The following is a 26,964-nucleotide window of genomic DNA, read 5'->3' as shown; positions in this document are numbered from 1 at the left end:
AGGTTTGAAAGTTGTCATCTGGACTTGGTTTTTAAAGTTGAGAACGTTTCACCTCTTATTCAAAGGCTTTGTCAAATAAAATAAAAATAAAATAAATAAATATGCAATGTGTCATTTCTAACAATCCGTTTCTGAAGTTTTATATTAAAATTAGTTAAGTTTTGGCCTTTTTGGCTACAATTTAGCCTAATTTAATTGAATTTTTAAATAAAAAAAATAATAAAATTATACCAGTTAAGTAAATGAAAAGATGGCAAAAAAGAAGAAAAAAGCTCAAGTAATGCATTTATATTGATCTTCAAGTTTAATACACTGTCAGTTTTAGTTTAAAAAGTCATAACATTTGAAAATAGAATATAAAAACAACAATAATACGTCATTCAACACATCAAATTATTTAAATTTAATATAAGACCTAAAACCCTTTTGTTTGTAATATTTTTAGTAGCCTATAGTGAATTACTCAATTTGGCTTTGGTTATCAAATGTGATTATACCAACATGTTTAAATGTGTTTCTTTCTTTTTGCCGACACTGCAATTACATGGTTACATGAATCAATGCCTTTCACAAGGAGGCATCTTCGTAGTTTTATTTTTTTTTTGAGGTATTGTCAGTTTAATATAAATATCAATTATTTTTTAATTAAAAATTAAAACATTTGGAGGCAATTGTTGTAATTTGCTTTTAAATAATGAGTAATTATTGTTACATGTTCTAAAGTGCTTTTTCAGATTTTAATACAGTTGTCTAAATACAGCACGGTCATTGAGGTTTACAGCAACTTTATGAATCAAATTGTCTAAATGAATCAAACTAATTACAACTGACATTTTCAGTAAAATTTCAATCATAATTTGAGTCTCCATTGTAGACCTATGGATGTTTTTGGTACAAGTCAACCATAGTTTTTTTTAGTCTATATTTATGCAATAGTGAATAAATAACATCTGTCTTCAACTGAGCTAAGAATAATATTGATCATCTGAGCGATGACACTCCTCAGATAAGGAGAGTAATTCACACATTTCTTAAAGTCCACACATTTAGAAATGTGTTACCTATTTCTACGCAGTTCTTAATATAGACCTAAAATAGAATGTAGTCTTCAGTAATTTACTGATATTTCTCTAATGAGCAAATTCATAAAAAAAGACAAAACAAGTAGACATAAATGCATTTTATTTGGACAAACCCATGTTCGAACTTCAGAAAAACAATGACTTGAGTGAGTTTTTGATGGAAAACAGCAGACGGGGTTTTACATGCAGATCCAGTAAAAAGAGAAAAAAAGGTTTCCAAAGAAGATTTAAAATACTAGAACCAGAGTTGTTTCAGTAAATATGGATCCATGTGTGGTATTTGATAGCCAAAGCAAGGAAACTCCTAAGTAGTTCAAAGTAGATGAAGCTTTGGCCATAACAGCAGTTTTATCAGTTTGTGATAAAAAACATTATCGGGGAGACAGAGTGGATTAAAACATCTGATTTAGCCAAAACCGTATGGTGCAAACGTGGGCACAGAAATATAGGAAATACAAAAGAAAAACATTTTGTTCACCAGTCAGTCAAGTTGGAACAAGGATTTCTCCTGAGAACCCCACCAACAAAAACTAGACCTGCATCCTCCACCGATGAGCACAGTGAGGTAAAGCCTTCTGCAGAGAGGAGCCGCAGAAGCTGCTACAGGCCTTACAAGGCAGGGGAACTGTCTGGAGGGGCGGTTGGCTTATTATCATCAGGCTTCATGGCTGGAAACAACAATACCTCCTATAAAAGAAAAACAACAACAGACCTGTTAAAATGCTGAAAAGAAACCAATAGGAAACCCTCCAATATTGACTGTTAGCATTAAGGATGACCAGTGTAAGCTGTTCTTTTTGCATAGTTTCTTATTTGGCTATTATTTTTGTTTGCCAACTAACAATTGCGGTTGTTTCACACCAACAACCGCTAGAGGGAACTGTAGATGTATTAGTATTTGTTTAGGAAGAGAACCTCATCGTTCCCCACCTCAACTTTATTATATTTTTCCAATTTACATCAAAACATTAATATTCTTGTTCTTCATTTTTTCCTTCCTCGGACTAATGCAGGACAGCAAGTCATGAAACTGGGTTACAGAAAGCGCCGCCATTCAGACGGAGCTCCTGCAGTAGAGAACGTAAAGATAGATGGAAAAAATTAAAAAAAAGACTGAATGATCTCATGAACCCAGACATGGAGACGTGTTTACTGATGCTTTTGCAGAGCTCTTTACAAAGAAATAAAGCTGATCTCTCAATGTCATCAGTGTTTTTCATGCATTGTAATTGACATATGGAGACAGAGCTTCCATAGTAATGAGGCTAAAAACCTGACAGTAACTTTTCCCATTCGCGGTGAGACCGCTTCGTTTATGAAAACATTTTTGGACAAGCACTAAGAATCGAATCTGACAGGTGCCAAAAATGAGGCAGGAGACGCTAATTTGTCGCCTGAATCTGGTTCAGTGTGAATGCAGCATTACGCCGGCGTGGTGGATCTGTTCAAAAGTGTGGCACTTTCCACCCAAAGGTGCGACACGTATTTGTTTTTTTCTCCTTTATTATGCATTCTTGGCTCCTGCGACTTATACTCCGGTGTGACTTAGGAGAATACAGAATAAATCCGAATTATAATCATAAGACAACTTAAATACTTCTTTATGCATTAGAAATCTATCACCATGTACAAAAATAAGACAAATAAATAAATGAAATTCAGCTTTTATTCTGTCTGGAACAACTATTAACTGGAAACAAGAGAAGAAAAACATTGAGAAATCTACTCAATGAAAAGATTTCTCAACTGAAAAAAGTAGTTTGTTTTAGAAGGACAATTACTCAAGCTACTCATCAACCCATTTTGGTATGATTGTTATACTGCGGCTCCTATTTTGATGAATTTGAGGAAAACATAACTAATTTAAAGACAGAACTGAAAGCTCAGTCCTACGTTTAAGCATAATTCTGCAGTTTCAGTCTTGAAATGTGTTTAAGTCGGAAATATAACCATTTACATGTTTATAAATGTTAGAGTTAAAATAGTGAATGTTTTTAAAATTAGAAGCCAAAGACACTCAAAGCAAAAATAATCCTGCATGACGCAAAAGGAACCGAAGTCAAAGTGCTTCCAATATTCTCCATTTGTTGTTAATGGTAACTTCCCACTACAGAACCTTTTGCTTCTTTATCACAAATCCAATCAGATGTAATGGGCTTTAACAAAGCTGCTCCTACCAACACTTCAACTCCATTGACAGTTTTACCTTGATGTTATTGGAGTCGGTGAGGAACATGGTGAGGCGGTCGATGCCCATCCCCCAGCCTGCAGTAGGCGGCAGACCATATTCCAGTGCTGTGCAGAAGGTTTCATCGATGAACATGGCTTCATCATCGCCTTCAGCTTTGGCCTGCAAATATTGATTATGGACAAACATTTCTTTTCTTTTTTTCCTTTCTTGGTCCTGGATGAGCACTAACGGTGTACAGAGTCAAGAAATAAAACCAGATGAGTCTTCTGGCACACCTTGGCTTGCTGCTCGAAAAGCTCCCGCTGTCTAATGGGGTCATTCAACTCCGTATAGGCGTTGCAGATTTCCTTCTTCATCACAAAGAGCTCAAAGCGCTCTGTTAGACCTTTCTTGGATCTGTGCCTGTAACATTACATACACTGTCAGTGAGTCTTTCCATTTCACAGAAAATATGCAATATAACTTTAAAAACAAACAAATAAATGAACATCAAGAATGTTTTATTTTTACCATTTTGCCAGAGGGCTCATGATTTGAGGGTGGTCAATGATGAATGTTGGGTTGATACATGTGACCTCAAGGAAATCTCCAACCAACTATCAAAGCCAAAAGTATACATATTTAACAAATGAATACTTGAAAGCTAAACACAAAAGCTTCTAATGATGGTACCTTGTCCAGAAGGCGGGCAGTGGTTCTTGGTGGAGGACATTCAACACCTTTTTGGACACACAAGTCATCAAAGAACTTACGAGTCTCTAAGAAATACAAACAAAACAAAAAAAAGGTTACATGAAGTCATTGACAAAATAGTAGATGATCAGTATAAAAATGGCTAATCTATTCCAGAAGCTCTCCTTTACCATCAGAGTCATAGCTGTCAGTAGGAGGGAATTTGACTCCCATGGCTTTCTCCAAGTCGTGCGTCATGCTGACTTTTCTGAACGGTGGAGTGAAGTCAATCTCATAGGCCTGTCCCTCTGGACCATCAGGGTGATAAGTCACCTTGTACCCCCCAGTAATGTGCTTCACCATTCCTAACACAACCGGAGAATCAGTTTCAACAGCAAACTTGGGAATGAAAATTATAGGCTCATAAATGACACCCCTGTGCCTTTAAAACTCAAAATCTGCATTGTAGAAAATCAACAACAAAATGTTTGGAGTCCTTTTGGATGAAATATTCCTCACCTGACAGCAGTTTTTCTGTGATCTCCATCAAATCGGTGTAGTCTGCATACGCCATGTAGAATTCGCAGGTAGTGAACTCGGGATTATGGGTCAGGTCGATGCCTTCGTTCCTGAACTGACGACCAACCTCATACACTCTGTCTATTCCACCGACCACAAGCATCTTCAGGGACAGTTTCCACACATTAGATAGAGTACATATTAGCTAAAGTGTTGTATGCTTTGAAAGCAGCAGACCTTATGGTAGAGCTCTGGGGCGACCCTCATGTAGAGTTTCATGTCAAGCTCGTTGTGGTGCGTGATGAATGGTCGGGCCACAGCTCCGCCCGGAATAATGTTCATCATTGGTGTTTCGATCTGTTTCAAACAGAAGCAAATGTGTTTCAGTCATTTTTCTGCTACAGTTTGCTTTGTTTTTTATTCTAAAAAGGTTAAAAGTGCAGCTGGTTACCTCTAAAAACCCCATCTGATCCAGAAAGCTGCGCAGGTATGTGATGATTTTGGCCCGAATTATAAACTTCTGTCTCACAAAGTCATTGAGGATCAGATCCAGGTACCGCTGGCGGAACCTTGTTTCCTGCAGGTGAAACAATTTAAGAGCAAACAGTTAAATCCATTCAGTACTGTAACAGTCTGGTTGTTCTGATCCATTTGAAAGAACAGAAAAAACCAAAGCGCTGTAAAAACAAATCTGAATTTTGTTCTCATGGTGTCAGATAAAATGAAACGTTGCCTTGATTTTCTAAAACTAACATGTGACTCCTTGAACAGGCTTGTGCATTTAAGAAGTCAGGTTTCATATTTAATGAAAGCAAACTTTTCCTAGCCCTTTTTTTAAATTTGTATACGAGGCAGAAGATGGAGTAATTTCTTGTCTTTATAAATGTTTTTAAATATATAATCTGTTTCTCTATCTAACTACTACTGGTAGAACTCAAAAGGTGATTCTCTCATTTATGATCTGGTATTGTTGTGTGTGTGCACCATAAGTGACTTAATTGGTTTGGATAAAGAGAAAAATGTGGGTGGACCATCAGCTGCTTGAGCTACTGCTACTGCGAAGAAAAGGTACCTTGTCTTTGAGGCCATAGTGCAGGTGGGGCAACATGTGCAAACATGGGGACAACAGGGTCATCTCAATGGGAATGATGCTCAGCTCCCCTTTCTTTGTCTTGCCTGGGTTTCCGCGGACGCCAATGATGTCGCCTCGGCGCAGTTTGTTGTTGATGGCTGCAAAGGCCTCCTCAGACTTGTAGTTCCTGTGACGAGAAAAAAAGGGGACAGGAAAATGCTAAATGTCTACAAGAAAAGAAGAAGTGCAACATCCAAAACCTATCTTTTTAAAATAGCATTTTCTTAATTTTCTCTGTATTCTGTGTTTTACTGTATTTTACCGTGAAGCCCTTTGTGATTTTTATCTTGAAAGGTGCTATACAAATGAAGTCTATTATAATCATCAGGGGAACACTTTAAAAAAATTCAGGTGACACAAGTTCTGTCAGTATTTTTTTTTAAGCTTTAAGGCCCGTACACACCGGGACGAATATCGCGCGCGATTTTCGCCGACGTTTAACGCCTCGTGACTAAACAAAGGGCACCAATGTGAGTGTGCACACAGACGCGAAAAAACGCCACGCGTCAAAGCGTCACTTTTTTAAAAAACGCCTCGGGTTCGTTTTTTTGGTTTGACGCGCAGCGTCGAAAACTATACGACCAATGAGAATGGCGCTTTTGCACACGTGTCTGGAGCTTCTGAAGTTACATTAAAACACAACTTGGGGGCGCTCAAACATCAAACTGCCTTGCTGAGCACACATACCAGCGAAGAAGATAGACGCCAAGTAGCGTCTACACTGCCGCGAAGAAATAATGACGGACATTCTAAAATATCCCCGAACCAAGTACCAGTTGGAGCTACTGATGCTTGACATATTCATGTTTTCTTTGTATTATTCGGACAAGAGTGTAAATACTTGCTCTCTTCTTCTGAGTGAAAAGCGACTTTAAGAAGCCTAAAGTTGCGCAGCGCCACCTTGTGTACAGGAGTATTCCTGTTTTACATTAAGCGCCATCTAATGTCAGGGAATGAAATTGCATGTTCGCTCGGCTCATCGTCAGCGAAAATCGCCTGGGTGTGAACACAAAAAACGTGGCGAATAACGCCTGGCGAATATTCGTCCCGGTGTGTACGGGCCTTTACATCCGGCAGTTTAGCTCAGGCGGTAGAGCAGGTCGTCCAACAACTGAAGGGCTGACGGATCGATCCCCACTCTCCCCAGCCAGCTGTAAAACTCTGAGGGAACTACTACTACTACTAGTGAACTACTGCCGCTCTGCAGAAACTATGTCATAGAGTGTGTGTGTGTGGGGGGTTGTTAACAGCATAATTATAATTAAAAGACCACTGGGAACGCTTTTTAAAATAGATCAAAACATGATTAAAGTGGGAGTTTAATCCAGGTTGTGGTTTAATACCTTGAGTTTGCCATGACTTGCAGCTTGACGCCTTCCCCTCGTAAATCATAGAAGAGCAGCTTGGCACCAGAGGCCCTCTTGGCATGGATGCGACCTGTCAGATATGGTTGAAGTTGAACAGAGGGTCTTCCACTGGACTAATGCAAGTTTTAGTGGCCATACATGAACACTTTGAGTACCTGACAGGTTGAGGACAACATTGGTAAGCTGGTCTCCAGGCTGTAGATGATTGTATTTCTCAATGAACTCTGTAAGAGACAAGTCTACATGGTATTTGTGTGGGTATGGGTCTTCTGCTGTGCCCTTCAGCTCCTGAATGGCCTGGGTACGGATCTTGTAGTATTGCTGATATAAAAGAAAACAAGTTTGTGTTTATACACATATGTATATACATATGTACATGTATGCATACATACGTTCACATACATAGATAAGAGATATAGACAGATAGATGTTGACTATCCTGAAAACTCACGTTGGGGTCAAGTGTTTCTTCATCCAACCCAGAGGCATTCTGATCTCCCTGATCATTGGCTTCCTTCTTGGGCTCCACATGCTCTTTGATTTTCGCTTCTTTCTCGGCCGCCTTCTTCTCTGCTTTCATTCGTCTCTTCAGCTCACTGGTCGGAAAGAAAAGAAGAAATCCACAATGAGTCGAATGTTATCAAATTGATCTATTTTTGCCAAAACAAATTGTAGCGAGCGTTCAAAAATGATTGAACACAACCCTGTGTAATCTCCCACATCAACACACTAAATACTGTACTCAGGTATCACAACTGTAAATAAAAATAAAAAAGAAGAAAGAAAGAAAAGAAGCAGAGTGAACAAGACAAAAGTCCATTAAAAAAACAACACCACAACGACCAAACAGAAATATACAGATCTACTCTGGTGACAAAAAGTTGGCTGTTTTTCACACAGTAATGGAAAAGCCACCAACCTTTTGTCACCTTTCCAACGGTTCCCAAGAAACTGAGATGAGACTGCAGCAGTATATGGCGGAGAACATTTTAACCACTCTCCCCTGACCCCAAAGGCTTGCCACACCTGCCGTCTGGCTAGCCTGACCAGAGACAGCATGCTGAACTACGACAGTCAGCAGACAGACCTAAGAAACAGACATATGTACAAACACATTGTAGAGACCATCACGGGCTTCCTGGATTACAGGAGAAAGCTGTTGAGGGATCAAATAACTATGAACTAATGACTGTTTGTATTAGCTTCCGTTTTTTAATGTAAAACGCGATTTTTTTATATACTTGTAAAATCCTTTATTTGCGAACCACCACACGATAGAAAAAATGCAACTATTACATAATGTTTTGGTTAACCAATATTTATAACAAAGGGAAAAGTGTGCTTTAATGGTTTAGCGTGGCAAGAATATTAGATTTCGTGTACTCTGGGTGTTGTAGTTCAAAAACGGCGCAGAAAATGGGCTTGGTTGATGAAACAGACTACAAGATCCGGCAGGTTACACGAACAGAATGATGGGACGTGTAGTATGTAGAGTTCTTCCATATGGGACCTTTCACTCCGCTTTCATCATTTGACTCATGCACCACTTGACCCCATCCTGTCGCAGGCTTTGCTGAAGGGGTCATTACGGTCACAGGAGCAGCGACTGTGGTTCTAAGACCCCTGCAAACGCGACGGTGGAGAAATAAAAGCTATGTGTAGAATGAACTAGCTTACTTTTTGCTGAGTTTCCCGTCGTCCGCCACAGTCACGTCAGCCATGTTCTTGATGCTGCGCTCGGAAAGGGCAAGCAACGCATGCGCAACAAGCACATGAGGTTCATGGTGCGTTTGTGGACGGTGGGAAACCATCTAACCAGAGGTAAAGAGTGATTCTGGTGGGAAAATAATAATAGAAATAAAAACAAGATATAACAAAAACATTGATTCGGGGTGATGTTTGAAAGTACATGTGGTAGACAAAATTCACCCTCTGCATCAATAATTGTTGCACCAGAGCTGAAGAACTGTGTTGTATATCCTTAAAGGTATAAAACATAAAATCATATCAGAACAAAGTATTTCTCTTTCTCATGTTCACATTCACAATCAATTCATTGTTTAAACTTCATACCACAAAGGCAGTCATCCAGCTCTCTGTGCTCTTATCCTGCTTGAAAAAACAAACCATTCTAAACTGCAGAGTAACCTGAGTATTTATGGAGATGGCACTTGGCAATGTGCTGAAACAAAAAGGCACAGACCAAGCACAGTGAGCTACAAAGACTATAACTGATAAGGTAGCTACAGTTTGTTTTATAAAAATATTTGCGGACTGTGAAGTCTAGTAATTTCAGAACCTGTGTGTTTTTAGTTCCTATCAAATATTTTCCAACAAATAGCCTAACAGTCTATTAGCAGTCAATTACGTTTTTTATCCAATAAAAATGATGGGCAAAATATTATTCTCCTTTTTTATTTTGTTCAATAGTAAAAATAACTAACATTGAATTGATAATCAATTTTCCTTTTATCATTTTAATAAAAAAATCACATTAAAATAAAGTTTGTATAGTACTAAGAAAGCAATGGCATATACAGCGGAATATTATGATTATTTTATACTGAAACAGGAAGTTGCTGCTCTTATGGGTCACGCACACACGCAAGCACAGCTCTTCCTCACACGCAACAGCTTCCATCAAAAACAAGAAATAAAACTAAACTTAACTTCAGGTATACTAGTTTAAAGATTGTAGCAACTTTACAGACACTTGACAGGAAAATAAAAGTATCCCAACCAAGTTCACAAACTGCATTTAAGCTTTATTTTTTTATTGTTTTTATTATAATTTTCAAGTTGTTTACATGGTAAAAAAAAGTGTTCAAATATGTGTTTTTATGTTTTCTAAAGAAAAAGTTGAAAAAAAATACATTTTAAGAATAAGCATAGTTTTCTCCCAAGAACAGACATCAAGAAAAAGGAAAAATACCTATTTGGCTTAGTCATTATGAAGAAAACAGTGAGGCTCTTAATAAAAAAATCTTGAAAACAACAATAAAGTATATCACCTGCATAGCAGTTTTGGAAAACCAACAGTCCGCATCTACATTAAATAACATACACGCTAAAGACACTAGAACACAAACCGATTAGATGCATTAAAGACAATGGCTAACATTAACATTTATTCATCCATCTAAAACTCATCTCTGCAGCTATCGTTATTCAGCAGTTAAAGCTCACCTGCTGCATTAAGGCCTAAAACATTCCAGTTGATGACCGTTGGTGCACCCAGCATGCACTTGTGCCCTAAACATTGTTCTAGTAACTTACCACATTGGTACCATATTGGCCATCAATGTAAAAATAATAATAAAGAAAGTGTAATTAACAGGAAAAAAATATGAGAACTTGTACAAAATCTCCGTCTTTTCCTCACAGTTCTGATTATAAATTGAGTCATTCATCTCCGACTTCCGTTTACACTGTACATACAAACACAGATGAGGACACTGTAACTACAAAAAGTAATTACCTCCCCATTAAGTGCATCACCAAACGCAAAATAAAAAATAAAAATCAACAAGGACATTTCAACATTCCCCATTTTTAATCACATTGAGTTAACAAATACTGGAATTCAGTTGGTTTGACAGTGTGGAGCCATTTTACTGATAACATTAGGTCAAGGTCACATTATTGTGGTTAATCTACAGAAATAACCCTGCACATTCATTTGCAATTGATTCATACCATATGTCATTATACAAGCTCCACAAAACATCAGGAGATCTGTCCACAAAAAAAAAGAAAGTGTGAACAGGTCTAGTAACAGCTGCAAAACCGTGGGGCAACAATGAAAACGTCGAGATTCCACAACATGATAAAGAGGGATTTAAAAAAAAAGTTGCAATTAGAATTTATTTCAGTTGGAAAAAGAGCTCCCAAAAAAAAAAAAAAAAACTTTTCACAAAGCAAATCAGAAGAACAAAATCCAAACATAATTTGTTTTAAACCAGACTGCAAATAACATACTATGGGTGAGTAAACAGTTTTTTTTTACTTCTTTTTGTTGGGTTTTCCTGGAAGATTCTCAATTGGTTCGACGCAACAGAATTGAAGCACAATAATGCTACATTCATTTTAGTCATAACAGGAGGAGGGAGCCACTTCACTGGTGACTTGGTCCCAGGGCAGGGCCCTACCGGCTGGAGGTGAGGAAAGAACCAGCAGTTGAATAGGAGCAGAGCTAGAAACATTACTATGATTCTGATTATAGGAAAATAATTTGATGGGAAAAGAAAAACAACAAAAAACATTGCACAAATAAATTAGATATAGTTTAAAAAAAAAAAAAAAAAAGCATAGGCACTTTTACAGATAAAAAAAAGTAAATGTACATTTCTCCATTCAAAAACATTAGAAATCATAAATACTAAACAAAGACACAATTTGTTTTTCTTTTTCACAAGTAGAAAGCCTGTGTCAGATAGCTCTCCTCTCAAAAGTCAGGTTTCCTTCAGGAGTTGGGTTCTGATCAAAAAACAAAAAGACACTCAAACTGTCCAGGCTGCCCACACAATCATCATCACATGCATCACATTTGTCAGCTTTACAAATTTTCTTTATAAAAAAAAAAAACGTGTGACTATAAAGTGAATATAAACTGTAACGGTGTTAAAGTATTTTCTAAGAAACATTGAAAGCATTAAACCAGTAAAGGCAAACACAGAGTTCATTTCTTTTACCATCAGAGACCAGCCCTGTGTTTATGCACACGCACACACACACACACACACACACACACACACACACACACTCACTACACACAATGGAACAACACGTCACACACAGTTTGGCTTTGCTCAAAAAAGAAAACAAAGAACCAACAGCACAGAAAAACAAACAGGAAACAAACCTTTTTCAACAGGCTAAAAGATTTTTTTAAAATGTCAATCTCAAACTGCAAATCAGAACTAATTAAAAAAAAAAAGAAGCTGTGAGCCATAAAACTGGCCTGGTATAAGGGGTTATAAAAAGCAAGACTTGAGTCAAATTTTTGTCTTCATCCTCGCTGGCTTCTATCTGACAAGAGCATTTTATCTGTCAAACTTAAACATGTAAAATGAGCTCCTCTTCTAACGGGCAGAGTTACAACCAAACAATTTGTTGCTTCTCCTCTTCAAATCCTTCACATTTACAAAACCAGTAAGATAGCTTTTTCTTTTTGCTGCTGGATAGCTTTCCAGTTCCCACTCGCCTGACAGTGATGCAAAAGAAATGACAGAAAAACAATCATTTCACTATGACAGAACAACAAACTCGACTACCGGATGAGTCAAATATCCTAATAACCCTACACCATCTTTTAAAAATTATTCAATGAAAAGTTGTTTTTAACTGAAAGAGAAAGATTTTTCAGTGTCCAGTATTTTTATGCTATTCCAAAGATGGGTTGTTTTGGCTACAAGGATCTCAATCTTGCCTCTGTTTTTTTATTCATGTTTTGTACAAAATATTACAATAAAATTCATCTTATTGACACATTGACTGAAAATTTGACTATACCTATGTAAAAATATCTTATCTGAATGAAATTAATTTTGATTGTCTTCTTAAATGTCTATTTATGTACATTAAAACTCTGCTATCAAATGAGAGGTCTCAGAGGAAAATAAACATGCATCACTAAAAAAAAAAATAATAAAAAAATCCAACATTTTTCCATATTTTTCAGCCTACATCAGACAATTTTAACCAAACTTGTAGAAAAATATCTGAATATTTATAGATTTTTAAACTTCTATGTAGCACACTTACTGAAATTCAATAAATCTGCCTTACGCATTCACACTAGTCAGATGCATTGACGGTAAATCCTTTCTGACTCCTTTTTACTATTCTTTAACTGCATGTTTATTTGCATCCTGCTAACCTGCCTGGACCTTTTATCCACCATGTCTACTTACAGTTCAGCCACACACACCACCCAATCCTTCAAGCTCACCTGCCCACGCCATCTTCAGCACAAACACATGATGGGCTTCAAACTCGCTGACTAGTTTTTTCCAGAGGGAAAGTATGCATCTATTTTGGTATAAGTTTTAATCACAAGAAGGGAGTCTGTCGTCAGATGAATTATTTTTAAGGTCAACCTGTTGAGCCAGAAACTTCAGACATGATTTCTACACCTGAACGTATGTCAGCTATGTGGCCAAAAAGTCTGACTGATAAGGACCAGCAGATCTCCATCTGTGGACACTTCCTCCTAAATCATCGAAAAAACAGAACATTAGGTCATCAAATAGTCTTGCAGATGTTTACCTGCATGTCATTCATATCACATACAGTTTGAAGGGGTTTTTCTTTGGGAATTTCTAAACAATTTCCAATGTTTACAGTAAAAAATAAGAAAACTAATCTCCAAACAACTAGATCTGTTAAAATGATCGTGTCAAGTTGCTATTGGACTCCTGCAGGCTGACTAGTAGGTCATCAATCTTCTCCATGTTCTGGGAGGCTGACATGCTGCTTTGCACAGTCACAGGCTGAGACAGGGATTGGCTGAGCAGCGACTGAATGCGGGCGTCACTCTCTCGTTGGTTCTGACCAGACTGGCTGATTGCTATTATCTGATCTGTAAGTGTGTTCCCAGGAGTGTTCATCAACTGGTCACATTCTGCAGGAATCCAAAAGAAGAAGGCAAGGTGAGTTGACAAACAAGAAAATCAAAATACTCAAATCAGCAAAAGTGTGTAGAACTAGCCTAAAGCTAAAGTCAAAAAGGGTCAAAGAAGATAAAAGAGAAAGAAAATCTAAAGATTTCCGCTTTTATGAGACTGAAAGCTGTTAAGTAATTCCTAATTTTTTTAAGCAATCGTCAATTTTAAGCAGGCAATAATTTTTTAAAGCAGAGGTTTTAATCATTTAACAAAATCAAAGCTGAGTACTACTTGTGGCGGCGACCTTTCTCTTTTAAACCAAAAAAATAAGTTGAGTGACCTTTCTTGACACTAATGCCAACAACCATAATGAGTGTGCAGCTGGATGATGAGGTTCTTACCATTTTGAATACTGAAAAGGAACAGGCCTGCCTGCTGGGTTTGGCTGGGCGGATTCACCGCGTTTTGAAACAGGTTTCCTGGTTGTTGAACTGAAGAGGAAGTCGTCGTTTGAAGGCTGGTCACACCGTTCTGAGAGGCAAACATGGCCGTTTGTGCAAGCTCCTGTGCAGCTAGTTCCCCTTGCAGAGATTGGATGTTGGACTGGGGCATGAAGAGGCCCACGGGCTGCTCCTGTTGGTTGTTGGGGTTGCCACCCAGCTGCATGGGCTGCTGCTCCTGAAACAGGACTTGCTGTTGGGGATTAGCTGGATTCCCTAAAGACATGGGCTCTGGTCCATTCTGTTGATTCACTGTCACCATGCTGGTTTGGGAAAACGGTAGAGATGGGTTTTGGGACTTCTGTGGCTCCAAATTGCTGCTGGTAAGGGGGGGCATCTGCCCTTGGTTGGTGTACATAATGTTGGATGCTGGAGGCTGTGGGGACAAACCATTGGTGCAAAACAGTAACCCTGCCTGCTGCTGCTGCTGCTGGCCTGGTGACAGGCTGTTGGGAGACGAGTGCGGGGATATAGTCTGAAACAGAGATGTTTGTTGGGTGGGCTGTGTGAGAGGCTGATGCTGGGAGGCCTGCTGCTGCTCCATAGGGCTTCTTTGCTGGATAGCTGACATTGGGGCCTGGGTCTGAAATACTGGCTGTTGCTCAGGTGAAGAGGATTGTAGAGCAGTGAGGAAGGCCAGCTGCTGCTGTTGCTGTGGAGAACTATTAGTTGAAAGCTGGGTGGGAAGGGAGCTCTGAGGGAGGAAAAGTCCAGTGGTTGCAGGTTGTTGCTCTTGAGACTGTAGCACTGTCATGGTGCTCTGGAAAAGAGCAGCCTGGACCTGCTCCTGGGAGGCCTTCTGATAAAGAGACCCCTGTGGATCTTGCGTTTCGGCCAAAGAAGTGGGATTGTGGAACATGGATGGGGATGAATGAGAAGGAGTCTGCTGGAGAAAGCTGGTCTGCATGGAGCAAAGGTCATTTGCCTGCTGAAAAAGAGCTGCTTGTTGTTGCTCAGACTGATTCTGCTGCTGCTGTTGATCCGACTGGAAAAGCGATCCCTGGTTTGTCACAAGCGTTTGAGAGGGTTCTGCAGTTTCGCCCTGTGGGGCGTCCTGAAATAATCCACACTGCATCTGGATCTGAGTCTGCAAAATCTGCTGCTGTAAATTCTCTAGAGCCTGCTGCTGCTGAATCTGCTGTTGCTGAATCTGTTGCTGCTGAATTTGCTGGTTTTGGATATGTTGTTGCTGGATCTGTTGCTGCTGAATTTGCTGCTGTTGGATTTGCTGGTTTTGGATCTGCTGTTGCTGAATTTGTTGCTGCTGAATTTGCTGATTTTGGATCTGCCGTTGCTGGATCTGTTGCTGCTGAAGTTGCTGGTTTTGGATCTGCTGTTGGTGCTGGATGTGCTGTTGCTGATGCTGTTTAGCTATCGAGTTGTCAGACTGAAGCGGCAAACTACAGTATCCTTTAGCTTTAAGCTGTCTCACTGCCTCCTCCAGCTGAGCTACTTCATCCTGAGGAAACAGCGGCAGATGCTGCTGCTGCTGCTGGGGTGCAGGTTCAGCACAGAGCCTCCCTACAGGCTCAGAGCTACTGACTGACATGTCCTGCTGAAGACCATCTCTGGACTCCACCAGGAACTGCTGTGGGGCCTGTGGGAGCAGGGACTCAGCAGATAAAGAGAATGCACAACTTGGGGCAATGTCCTGCTTCTGGATGGTACTTAAAGGCTCAGGGTTGGTGTACGCAGCTGCCTTGCCATTATCCGGTTCACCGGCTTGATTAGCCAGGTTACTACTAAACGCGATGCTATTGTTGAGTTGTCCAGCCGTCATGTCTGAATTCTGCTGCGTTGAACAAAGATCAACACTCTGCTGAAGAAACAGAAAAAGAGAGGATGAAATGTGTAAAATCCTTGGTTTAAATTTTTACAAAACTCTATTACAAAAGAAAATTCTGTTAATCAATCTGCTAAAAAAGATTGGCAACAGAGAAAATATGCAATCAAGCAAAGCAGTTTTCATGGGGTAAAATCAAAGGCTGAGACAGCATCGACCCGTAAAATCACCTTAAACACTCCAGAAGATTGAAGGTTACTCGTCACCTCCATCGGAGTGAAATCTTCTCTCTTCACTAAAGGCAATATGGGAGGCATTAAGGCACCATCTACAGATGTAGAGACAAGAACATGGCTAAAACGATGCCTTATGTCAAGATGATAAAAAAAATAAAAAATCATGATCTAAGAAAGACCAACAAGTTCTCTAAGCAAAAAGGCTTCTAAAACATATTATTATATCCATTATATTTATAAAAGCAGAGTTTCTTAAATACCTTTGATTTGCTCATCAAAAGAGCAAGTGGTCACCGGGGAGGGCATCTCTGTCTTTACAGCTACATCATTTTTCACTGCAAGATTGTCTGCAAAGCAAGACAACAAATGTTTATCTGGACTGCATCAACCACACTTATGCAAAATCTAGGCTAAGATGGTCTTGATTTTTGTTTACACTTTCATCACTGCTGTTTTTAAGTGAGTTTATGAGACTTGCAAATATTTTGTTTTTTCAAAGTGTTGATTAAAAAAAAAAAAAAAGTTCCTCAGTAAACATCCCATTTCAAGAAATGCCAAAGTGTTGCTTTTTTTTTAAACCAAGGGCTGCAATTATTTCAAAGAACTGTAGATGGTAGTGATGACTAACACTGACAACTTTATGGAAAGTATTGTCTTAGGAAAAACAAAGAGCAAAAAATCTCTAAATTTTGATGAAGTAATATGTCACACAAACATAAAATTCTTGGCCTCCCCGCTGGAAATGTTACGTCAAATTGAGATAAACGACAATGTTCGCAGGGTGGATGTTAAAATGAAAATGCAATCCCCTCTTTGCATTTTGGTATTAATTATGACACAGAATAAGCGATTTTTAAGTAGAAAATGAAAAATTATTTTGAAGTATTGATTTTTCATTTTAATTTTGAGTCATTTGATGCAGCTTCATTTTGAAAATGAAAAAGCATTTCTGTTAATCCATTTTAATTGTCAAATTATACATTTCTAAATGAATTTAGCTACACATTTACCAGAGAACTTTTGGAAAAGAAATGTCAAATACTATTTTCATTATCATTTTAATTAAGTGACAGAATAAGCGTTGTTGAAGTAGAAAATGAAAAAGCATTTCGGCTGATTGCTTTTTCATTTTAATTCTGAGTCAAAAAATGCAGCTTCATTTTGATAAGGAAAAAGCATTTCTGGTTTTGACTGTTACATTTAATTATGCTACAGAATCGCTTCCATAGATAGTTATCTACCAGATGTCTTTATAGCATTCATCCAGTCAGATCAAGAGCAACAGACAGGGGCCGATTTAGACTAACCTGGATCTGGACTGTAGGTAAACGGCTGAACGTCATGAGACCTCCCAGCGTTTGTCACCACATAAACTCCCACACACACCGAGGAGGTTATGGCTTGGTTCTGGTATGGAGGCACCTTGACTATCAGATGATTCTTTCACATGACCATGCAAAGAAACAAAACCGTCAGCAAACAAAAAACAAAACAATAACAAGGGCACCAAGTTGATGAAAAATTAAAAGAAATCAGGCCCCAAAAACTGCTAGTGTTCTTAATTATGAATTGCTCTCAAAAAAGAAAAATCTATCAAACAAAATGCAAAAGAAGAAGTGATTTTTTTTTTAAGTCTAATCTAACATTCTTTGGGCATGGGTATAGAGAATTTTGACTAGCACATGATGGAAAAATCTAAATTAGGCATCACTCGGTGAAGGTATATTTCTACATTAAAAAATGACTAACCCTTTGATCCCTGACAGTAAATTGAGCAGTATTGTGTCTCAGACACCTGCTAACAGCTGGTCAGGGCTCAGGATTCATGGTAAAACTACAGATAAAATGTTTCATAAAAAGGTTTTTGACGTGTCCCTGTTGAAATTCTTCATCAAGAAGTTATGTTAAGAAGCAATTTAAGGGTTCACATAAATGAGACTAAAACTTTGCACCAACCAGTTCAGTAATTTCTGACTATTTAAAGTCCCCCTATATTTTTATCCATTCAAAAATAATTCCCAGTGGTCTTTCAATTATGATTATGCAGTTTTAGCTCAAATCTAAAAGCCTGTATCGCTTTTTAAGACATTTCTGTAGAGCAGCAGGAGTTCATCAGAAATTTGCTTCCAGGTTGTGGGCGGGACTGTTGGCCCTTCAAGCTAACATTAGCGTAGCAAAAAGAAAACAGGGCGAGCCATATTTGAGCAATGCAGCCGTACAGCTTTTAGCCAGAAAATGGGGACATTAATGGATCTATTTGTCTGTGGACAAATAGACATTTGAATAGGACAGTGGACACATCAGAATTGGAGGCGAGCAGGGAGACTGCCCCCCCCATCGCAGTTGCTGCGTCACAAACCTGAGCTTTTTCAGACCGCAGGTTTTTATCTGCTCCTGATTCAACCTGATTTGAATAAAGAACTACTCAGGAAATGAGTTTTAACCTTAAATTTTTTTAAATGCGTCATCCAATCTTGAGTAAAATGCTTTAGTAACATGTTAAATAAAAAACATTTTCATTGGAGTGGGTCTTTAAAGGTTTGTAGTTTGAACCCCTTGATGCCTACATTTCTTCCCGAGCTATGAAAAAAAAACAACTTTCTAATGTTTTTGCTTTTAAGTTGATGTTAAATTAAGGCAATTTTGGAACCAAAGCGGTTTGATGCATATTTGCATCAATAAGGGGTCAAAGGTTTAACCCCTACTGCCCCATGAGAGTGAGTTTAATTAAATCACAACACATTGAAACTACTCAATACTATGGATAACCAGCCATTTAGGATAATTAAATCTACAACACTTAACTTATCCATCAACTCCTGACTCTGAGAGTTAACAATAATCATGTATTGATACAACAAAAAACCCTGCTTTTTTTTACCTGGTGAAACAGCTCCATGTCAATTTCAGCTTCTGCCTTCCAAGATTTCTCATCTGGATAACAGCAAGGAAGTACAGCCTTGAAATACATTTTTCAACAAAAAGGTCTGTACATGTTTTAATCGTTTGATTTCTCACCGGAACTGTTTTCATGAAAAATGACTTTGGTGTCTTTCAGAAAGTTTTTGCCAATGATGAAGACTTCCTCTCCACCCCTCACTGAAGCACTGTGAAGGGACTTCTTCAGTATTTCAGGTAATCCCGCAGGCTGAGCTGTAGAAATGAAAATACAATAAAAATGTTGCAATCTTCAGTGTTTGCATTAGATTCTTCCTTCCAGCGTTGATGGAGTGATATAATGCTGTCCCATGTAAGCAGAACCAGCATCTGCTGAGTTAAAATTACTGTCTACTTCCATTTGCTTCCTTTCCCTGTGACAGAAACTGCTGACTTTAAGGCTCTCCTGGCTGAAACAGGATCAGCCTGGACTGGTAAAACACATGGACTGTTTGCAAGTCTGTAGGGCTTACAATTTTCTCCTTTTGGCTTTGTCTAACTCAGAGCATCCTGAAGTGCATGATCACATCTCCTCTGCATACACGCCATAAGGGATTACTATTTTTTGTTGTTTTGTGGAAAGACATTTCCTTGGATTTCATGATGACTCTGTAAAACAATAAATGTCTACACGCCTCCATTGTGTCGACTTTTCCTTCTCTTTACCCCTTGCTTTTGTCATTGAAGTTGCCGAATAGATCCGTGGAGACGGGCACCTTCTGGTGGCCTAAGCGTCTTTCCTGTTTGTAAAAGAAACCACACCCATATATTTTAAGCATTGAAAATAATCTAATGGGATTTTCCACACCCCCTCCAAATGCTGGCACCAAAAGAAAATCAACTGACCTCTGGCTATGTTAAAATTGAGAGAGAGGACCTGAAGAATTTCAATGGTAATAATGAAATGGTAGGTTTCAAAGTCAACTACAGCTGGATTAACAGAACAATTTCTTGATATTATCTGTTTTCTGTTCAACTTACTACAAAGAATGGGGGATGAGGGAGCCTGAAGCGTGAGCACAGATCCATCTGAACGAGGGATGTTGACTCGAAACACCAGCCGAGCGCGCGTGCTCTTCTTCTTGGAACCGGCCACACCGATACGGGCCTCCACGTCGGCATTACGCAGCTTTAAGATCCCAACACAGTCAACCCTGAACAAAAACACACTGTCAGCTTGGAGTTGCTTGCACTTGTTTCAACTTGTAGCCTAACAAACTTTACACCACGCACTAAACAGAATAAATACCTGTCACTACATGCATGCATGAAACACATGTGGCTACAGTTACACACCCAAAAAGATGAAAGAAGTACTTAAATGCCATTGAGATCAATGCAACTTTTTCGTAAAATTCTCTCAAAGTATACACAGAAAAAATAAACAGACCAAATAAAGTACGTACGCCAGTGTCATGCTGGTGCTTTGATCAAGGACCACCTCAATGACAGTTGTGCCATCAATATTGACCTCCTTGCATGCTGTAGTGTTCCGACCAGTCACCCTGCAAGCCTGGTAAAATCCATGAGGCTTAACTCGACCGGAGTCGTTGCCAACAAAAATCTGCAAGACCACTGGCTCATTTACTCCCTCCAGCTGCGAAGAGAAAAACAAAGAGAGTGGACATGAGATCAGATTTTTTTTGTAACCAGCAGAAAATATTGTGAAATGGACAAAAGCTAAATGGTTTTGTTCCATTTCCATTTTTCTGTGGCTGTTTAAACTTAAATCTCATCTTTAATATAATCTTTTCAATCCTAGATATTTCCTCTCTAGTTTTGTTCCTGAATGCATCTTCTTCAGGAAGGTATTTTGTTCCTTTTTTCCTTTCTATTGCAACCCCTGTTACTCAGTTTGACCTATAATTTCATTCCAGCATGCCCACACGTTTACATTATTTTATTTTGAAAGAGCGTAAACATATTCTATAAATAGCCCCCTGAGAGTTAATTTAGATAGTTGCTAAAAGCAAGTATCTAGTATTTTAACTAATGCAGTCAAAAAAAGCCACCCAAATTTTACAATTTAACCTTTAAAAAAAAAAAAAAAGCAAATATGATAAAACCAAAAAATGCAAATTAAAAATCTTAAAGAAAATAAAGCTACAAAACTACAGTAAATAATGAGTCCAGATACCCCATCTAGGACATTGAAGCCTCAAGCAAATACCAAATCTATACAATGGGCTTAAAGAAAGATTATAGCAAGAGTGTTATGGTAGAGTCACCTTGACAGTAGGAAAGCCCTGCTGGGTGCGGTCTTTCACTGATCCTCTGCTGCCTTCAGTCAGATAGCGGGCTCGGTGCTGAGTCTCAGGCTGGGCGAGGATCTTCAGCTCCTTCCCTTCACACTTCTGTGGGAATTGCATCGAAAGAATTCCTCCTTTCTGTACTGGTGTCGGAGGATCTTCAGAGCTGCAACAAACACCAACCCGAGAAGATCAAATCTTTCGCAAGTCCTGAGAATGTGCAAAAACCAAGCAAAAATGACAGATCATGGCCCATATAAGAAACTCTGTTTATATGTATATGATGAAGCTTACTGCAATGAAACCTGCTCATTGCAACCACAGTGAAACCACTGGGGTTGCCATGGCACTCAGGGAAATTAAGAGCAAATAGTCTCTCTATAAGCGGTGCGTACTCTATCCTAGCTCTTAAATTGTTCAGTTATCTGTTTGTTTAATCTACTTTGCTTGTCCCAGGTCTTTGAGAGAGGCTCTGTGATTCACCGTGGCTGACCATTGTTTGTAGTTCAGTATCCGGCCCCTCCCCTCGCCTCTGATCTAACCGCTCTCCTTCAGTCAAACTGCGATGGGAAATCTGGAGCCAGAGTGTTTTTTGTTTTTTTTTGTCTTCTAAAGATTCCCATCCGTCTGTGAATGTCAACTTGACATTTTCTAGATAATACCTGAGTGACAAATAAGATTATTTAAAAGGCTCCTAAAAGAACAACAGGATTAAGAACTTCAGCTTACTTTGAAGAGCTTTGTGTCTGACCAGTGAGATAACTGATCACAGAGTGACCTTAATTTAATTCAAAGAGTTGAACGAGAGAAGAGTGATCACAAATCCAAGGGCAGACTATTTCATTTTATGACAGGTATTATTCATAGTTCCTTTGGAAGCTTCAAATTCTGAAATGCAATGACATTTTTCCATAATTCTTATAACTTTGCACACACACCATAAGGCGCATTTTCCTTTTTCATTTTTGGAAACGTTACTTGAGCTGGCATGAACAGTGAACAACAATAAATAAACATAATTGAGGGAAAACATGTCAAACTAACTACAAACCTTCCTTTTGATCCAGTTTTGGTGTCAGGGCCGAGCTGGGACAGGACAAAATGGGGCCCGTTAGCGCTGTCAGCATCAAACACATCCGTGTTGGCATTTGCTGCAGGCGCAGCCTTAGGACCGGGCCGCTGTCGAGGGGTACGCTTGCGGGACTTTCGTGGCACCTCGGTGTTGTCATTGTACGAAGACGTGCTCATGACACTGAAATTAGACAGAGAGTCATCCATCCAGATGCTGTTACTCAGCTCAGAGTCCAGCGGAGCTTCATCCTGGCAGGACATGCGGCTATCATCCAGCAGGTCTTGAGGAGGGGGAGAGATGTTCAGAATGGTGCGGCGTTTCGATGGAGTCATCTGATGGTGCGTTTGGGCCTCCTGAGACGTAGCACCCCTGACCGCTCCAAGCTCAGCATTACATCTGCCGTTAACAGCGCTGCTGCAATTCCCACTCCCAACCTCAATTCCAATAACCTCTGGGACCACTCGGGTACTTCTGATGTCCTCTGGATCCACATTTCTGTTATGAGCAGGCTTCTGGTCACTGAGGGAACCGGAGGAACTGATGGTGGAGCTGGAGGTGCTGCGTGGCCCATCCATGGTCAGAGAATAGAACTTGGCATCTACAATGTAAACGGGTATAAAGTCAATACAGGTCATTTTCCCACAGAGCTGTTGACTTCCAGGTAATTCTATTGCATTTTGTTTTTCAGCCACAAGTCCCTCTTCTTACTGGATCTTACATAAAAGTCTTTGGTGCAGAAGACTTTAAAACATACGGAATATTTGAAGCGCAGTAGACGAGCATCTTCAAAAAAAAGGGTGGAAAAAGAATAGAAATGAGAGGTAACGTGAAATTCAAACAATCATTTTTATTGGAATTATTACTAGCTATTAGCATTTCATCGTTGTTCTAAAATGTGCAAACATAATAAAATGGGGGACATTCATGTCAATATGATGCATGCCTTTTTGAATGCTGCACAGGTGAATTTTGGGGACTGGACATAGCCACAGAGTCAAAGGAAAACAAGTTTCTGACCTATGAAGCAGAGGACTGCAGATGATTTTATATGCAGACACTCCCTGCTTCAGAAGAAACCTCCTGGAATATAAAAATGAAACAAAAAAGATGAGCAATAAAAGCTGAACAGTAAATTATTCCCACCCACCCGAAAGATAAGAAGTAAAAATGAAAAGATAGAAAAGAAAGAGGAATAAAAAAAAAAGTAAAAAGTTTCCAACATGCTGTTTTTGTAATTTAAAACGTTAGAAAAATTGTAAGTTCTAAAGTACTACAGGGACACGAGGTTATTCTGGAGACGGTTACAAAAAAGAAAAAAGCAAGCAAACAACAAAAAGGTTAGAGTACTGTTTACCTTCTGCATTGTTTGGTGACTCATTAGTTTCCAAAACACACAGTAAGAATGAATAAAGACGCAGAATCTGGTGAGGGGGGTGACTTTTAATGACTTAAAAATGCACCCAGGAACACAATGGAAACATCAAATATTGAAGAACAAAAGAACTGTTTTGACATCTCAATATAAAATTGCTCACAAGCAAAGAAAATTGTGGAGATATTGCTAATTAGTAGCTTGGTTTTTGTAGATTGCAAGGAGTTTGGAGCAAAAGGTTTTGGAGGGTTAGGACTAAGGAAACACGGTAAGTTGTGCTTTTTAATATGGCGGATTTTTTAAATACAATCTTTTGACAGATATCAAGCCTGGTTGCCCTTTTGGTTGCTTAGTTGCTCTTTGGTGTTTCTGATTTATCTGTGGCCCGAGCACATTCCTACCACAAAAAGTATGTGGACACAAGTAAGTAGTAAGAACGCAACAAGAACTTCAAACAGATCTATAAAACATGAGGTCTTGAGAAATATATTTGCTTTCAACAGAAACAAAATGTTTATTTGACTGCTAGACTATGTTTTAGTTATATTTTATGTTATCTAGCTGTGATTGACGTTTAATGAATCATCCCAAAATTATTTAAAAGGACTGTGTGGTTTTAGTGTTGAGCATTTGATGAAATAATCAATCAATGAGAATTATTTCCGGAGTAAATTCTTTATCCACTTTAAAACTTCTTTAATCCACAGCAAAAGAACCACTGTGTTAATCCATTACAGGGATTTAATTTATGTTTAATACACAAGTATTGGTCCTTGTTATCATGTCAACAAGAAAATGGTACAGTCTGAGCATGTTTTTCCTTATTTTTATAGGCTGCTCCAAGTGAAAAGAACATACTAATATAAAAAAAATAAACAGACAAGCAGATACAGGCAAGCAGGCATGTTCAACTGACTCGACTCAGGTGTCATCCCTCTTTCCCTCACATGTGAGAAGCAGGGCGCTAGTTTGACAGGCTTTCTTGCTGCACAAATTGGTTTGTTCGCCTAAGGGCACAGACTGCTGAGTAAGGTGCGGTTTCTTTTGGCAGGAGGGGCAGAGGGCAGACGAGTTTGGCTCACAGAGGAGAAATGAGAAGGATACTACCTGATGCTAAAGGAGCTGAAGGGAGAGGATCTGCCTCTCCGCCACTCGTTTGACTCATGCCTTCCTGGTTCTGTTGAGTAGAAGCAGGCAACTGCAGCTCTCTGGGAAGAAGGTCATAGACTGATTCTGTTGTGAGAGTGGAAGGGGGGGGGACAATAAAAGCAGTAGTATTGGGATTCGTTCAATCACAATAAAAGGGAAAAAACAAATTTAAACTAAAAAAAACTCAAACTTAAAAAAGAAATTGTGTCACTGCGGCTATTCTTCAGACCAAACCCTAAAAAGAATAAATGAAATATGCAACAATTTCTGTTCATATTTACAGAAAAGTCTGATCAGGTTTGGCCCAAAAAATAAAAAAACAGTGCAGAATGCCCGACACAACCTCCACAGGAGACGACACTGCTGCTTCCTTTTTCGAGTGTAGAATTTTTACACCAGCAGAAGTCATCCCTTTTTATCCACTGGTTCAGCACAGGCTGATATAATGTACAGGTTGTGCTCCTTTTTATCCTTTTATGTTGGAAAAAGAAGAAAATGTTGTGCTATCCTTTCGACAAGTGAAGATACGTTTTAGAAACGTTTTAGAAAAATGAATAGAATTCTACTTGGATGTGAGAGCATCCCTTTATCCACAACATTGGAGAGAGAAGACAACGCCACGATCAACTTAAACATTGAGCAGATGGTAGAAAAGTTTGTTCTTGTTGTTTTTCTTTAAAAGACTTAAATGTAACAAAATAATCTTCTTGGAGTTTATGTTTAAAATTACAAATAAATAAACTGATAGAAAAAAATTGATCAGGGTATTGAGAAAAAAAGGGGGAAAAAGAGACTGAGCTGACAAAGCCAAAGTGAGTAGTAGTAATGCTTTAAAGTCTCAATCTGATTACATTTTGATCTTTTGCAAAAGTGGTCTTAGTGGTCTTTTAATTATGATTATGCAGCTTTTAGCCAAAATCAAAAAATCGTTGTCGTTTTCTAAGACACAGTTTTTGCAGAGAGGCAGGAGTTCGTCAGAAATTTGCCTCCGAGTTGCGGGCGGGACCGCTGGCGCAGAGTAAGCCTGCCCCCATTTCCTATCATCCATCTTTTTTACACTCTCTCCCACTAGCTTGAAGCCCCTCACAACCCCGACCTAACATTACTGTTGCAACAAAAATGGCGAGAAATATTGGAGCTATCCATCCGTACAGTTTGGAGCCAGAAGCTAACTCAGACAAGGAAAACAACGTACATGGATCTGTTTGTCTACAAGCGGATGCATGAGAATGAAGTGGAGCAGAGAGTGTGTGGCTTGCTGTTGTAGGTCCTACATCACATCTATAAGCTTTTTCCAACTACATTCTTTTGTCTGCTCCTTTTTGGCAACAATTAAAAAAAGAAATAATCAGAAATGCTATTTTAATCTGAATTTTCTTTAAACATGTCTTCCATCATGCATGAGAAAAATGCCACAGGAACATGTTAAAAACAACCCCCCCCCAAAAAAACAATCTTCTTTTGAGAGGGTCTTTATGAATCACAATATCTGTTACCAACACTAGGAGAGCATTGAAAGCGAATGAAATTTCTACATGTCACAGCGTCAATAAACTAAACAATAATGAAAAACAGCACTATTTAAAGTCAGGATAAAAAAGTGTTACGGTCAGAAACAAATAAGTATTTGATAAAGCAATAGTTTTTTTAAATGAAACAAAAAAAGGAAACATTTGATGGTAAATGTCTATAAAGTAATTATAACTATTTAAAAAAAAAAAATCAATGCTGTGACACAGTTGACATCAAAAACAGAACAAACAAGATAAAAAACAACAAACACTGAACCACATCTTTATGGAGAGAATGTGTCCTTCATTAGCTTAGATGCAAAACAGGTTTCCTCTTGCAACATCTCTCAACTTTTGCCCATAACATAAAAAAAGTAAATTGACCCTTTGATTTGTGTGATCATTGTTAGCTCCCGTTGCAACACAAACAACTACTGTTTGGTTCTTAATTACAACTACAATTCATCATTTCTGTAAAACGGAAAAAAAAAACCCTGATGAGAAAAACCCCCCACCAAAGACTCCTGCAGAACCTCTTTTTTTAACAGTTGGTTTAGTCTACACACCATTCTCTACATCTCCAGTAC

At 38.8% G+C, this 26,964-nt stretch overlaps 2 protein-coding genes across 10 annotated transcripts in view; both read right to left on the bottom strand.

Moving 5' to 3' along the window:
- Positions 1-1,165: 1,165 nt before the first annotated feature.
- On the bottom strand, positions 1,166-8,764 carry kars (lysyl-tRNA synthetase). Of its 2 annotated transcripts, XM_011489107.3 has the most exons (15): positions 8,641-8,733; positions 7,883-8,050; positions 7,415-7,559; positions 7,119-7,284; positions 6,940-7,033; positions 5,537-5,723; positions 4,916-5,041; positions 4,702-4,821; positions 4,465-4,627; positions 4,137-4,310; positions 3,946-4,031; positions 3,784-3,869; positions 3,549-3,675; positions 3,289-3,432; positions 1,166-1,769 (listed from the first exon to the last, which is right to left on the bottom strand). In XM_011489107.3, the coding sequence occupies exons 2-15, from the start codon at positions 8,020-8,022 to the stop codon at positions 1,692-1,694; spliced, it is 1,836 nt and encodes a 611-aa protein (XP_011487409.1). In that variant the 5' UTR covers positions 8,023-8,050; positions 8,641-8,733; the 3' UTR covers positions 1,166-1,691. The 2 variants fall into 2 exon arrangements, with proteins under 2 accessions (XP_011487409.1, XP_004067040.1); XM_004066992.4 differs by lacking the exon at positions 7,883-8,050 and having other exon boundaries at positions 8,641-8,764.
- A 600-nt stretch (positions 8,765-9,364) lies between these two features.
- The window catches only part of LOC101161962 (nuclear factor of activated T-cells 5), a 34,495-nt gene continuing 16,895 nt past the window's right edge, over positions 9,365-26,964 (bottom strand). For 2 of the 8 annotated variants that reach the window (XM_011489068.3, XM_023953479.1), the window contains exons 2-13: positions 24,825-24,950; positions 22,325-22,943; positions 21,253-21,439; positions 20,431-20,621; positions 20,006-20,178; positions 19,106-19,240; positions 18,969-19,021; positions 17,395-17,527; positions 16,348-16,434; positions 16,082-16,179; positions 13,970-15,887; positions 9,365-13,585 (exon numbers count right to left, since the gene is read on the bottom strand). In XM_011489068.3, coding sequence (XP_011487370.1) covers positions 13,347-13,585; positions 13,970-15,887; positions 16,082-16,179; positions 16,348-16,434; positions 17,395-17,527; positions 18,969-19,021; positions 19,106-19,240; positions 20,006-20,178; positions 20,431-20,621; positions 21,253-21,439; positions 22,325-22,943; positions 24,825-24,950 — 3,959 coding nt within the window. In that variant the 3' untranslated portion in view covers positions 9,365-13,346. The other 6 variants (XM_011489099.3, XM_011489069.3, XM_011489073.3 and 3 more) reach the window with 6 other exon arrangements.

This window comes from Oryzias latipes, chromosome 3 (genome assembly GCF_002234675.1).
Source record: "Oryzias latipes chromosome 3, ASM223467v1".
NCBI classification, from domain to species: Eukaryota; Metazoa; Chordata; class Actinopteri; order Beloniformes; family Adrianichthyidae; genus Oryzias; species Oryzias latipes.
The sequence above is the reverse complement of the archived record's forward strand: the minus strand, read 5'-3'. Positions and strand labels throughout refer to the sequence as shown.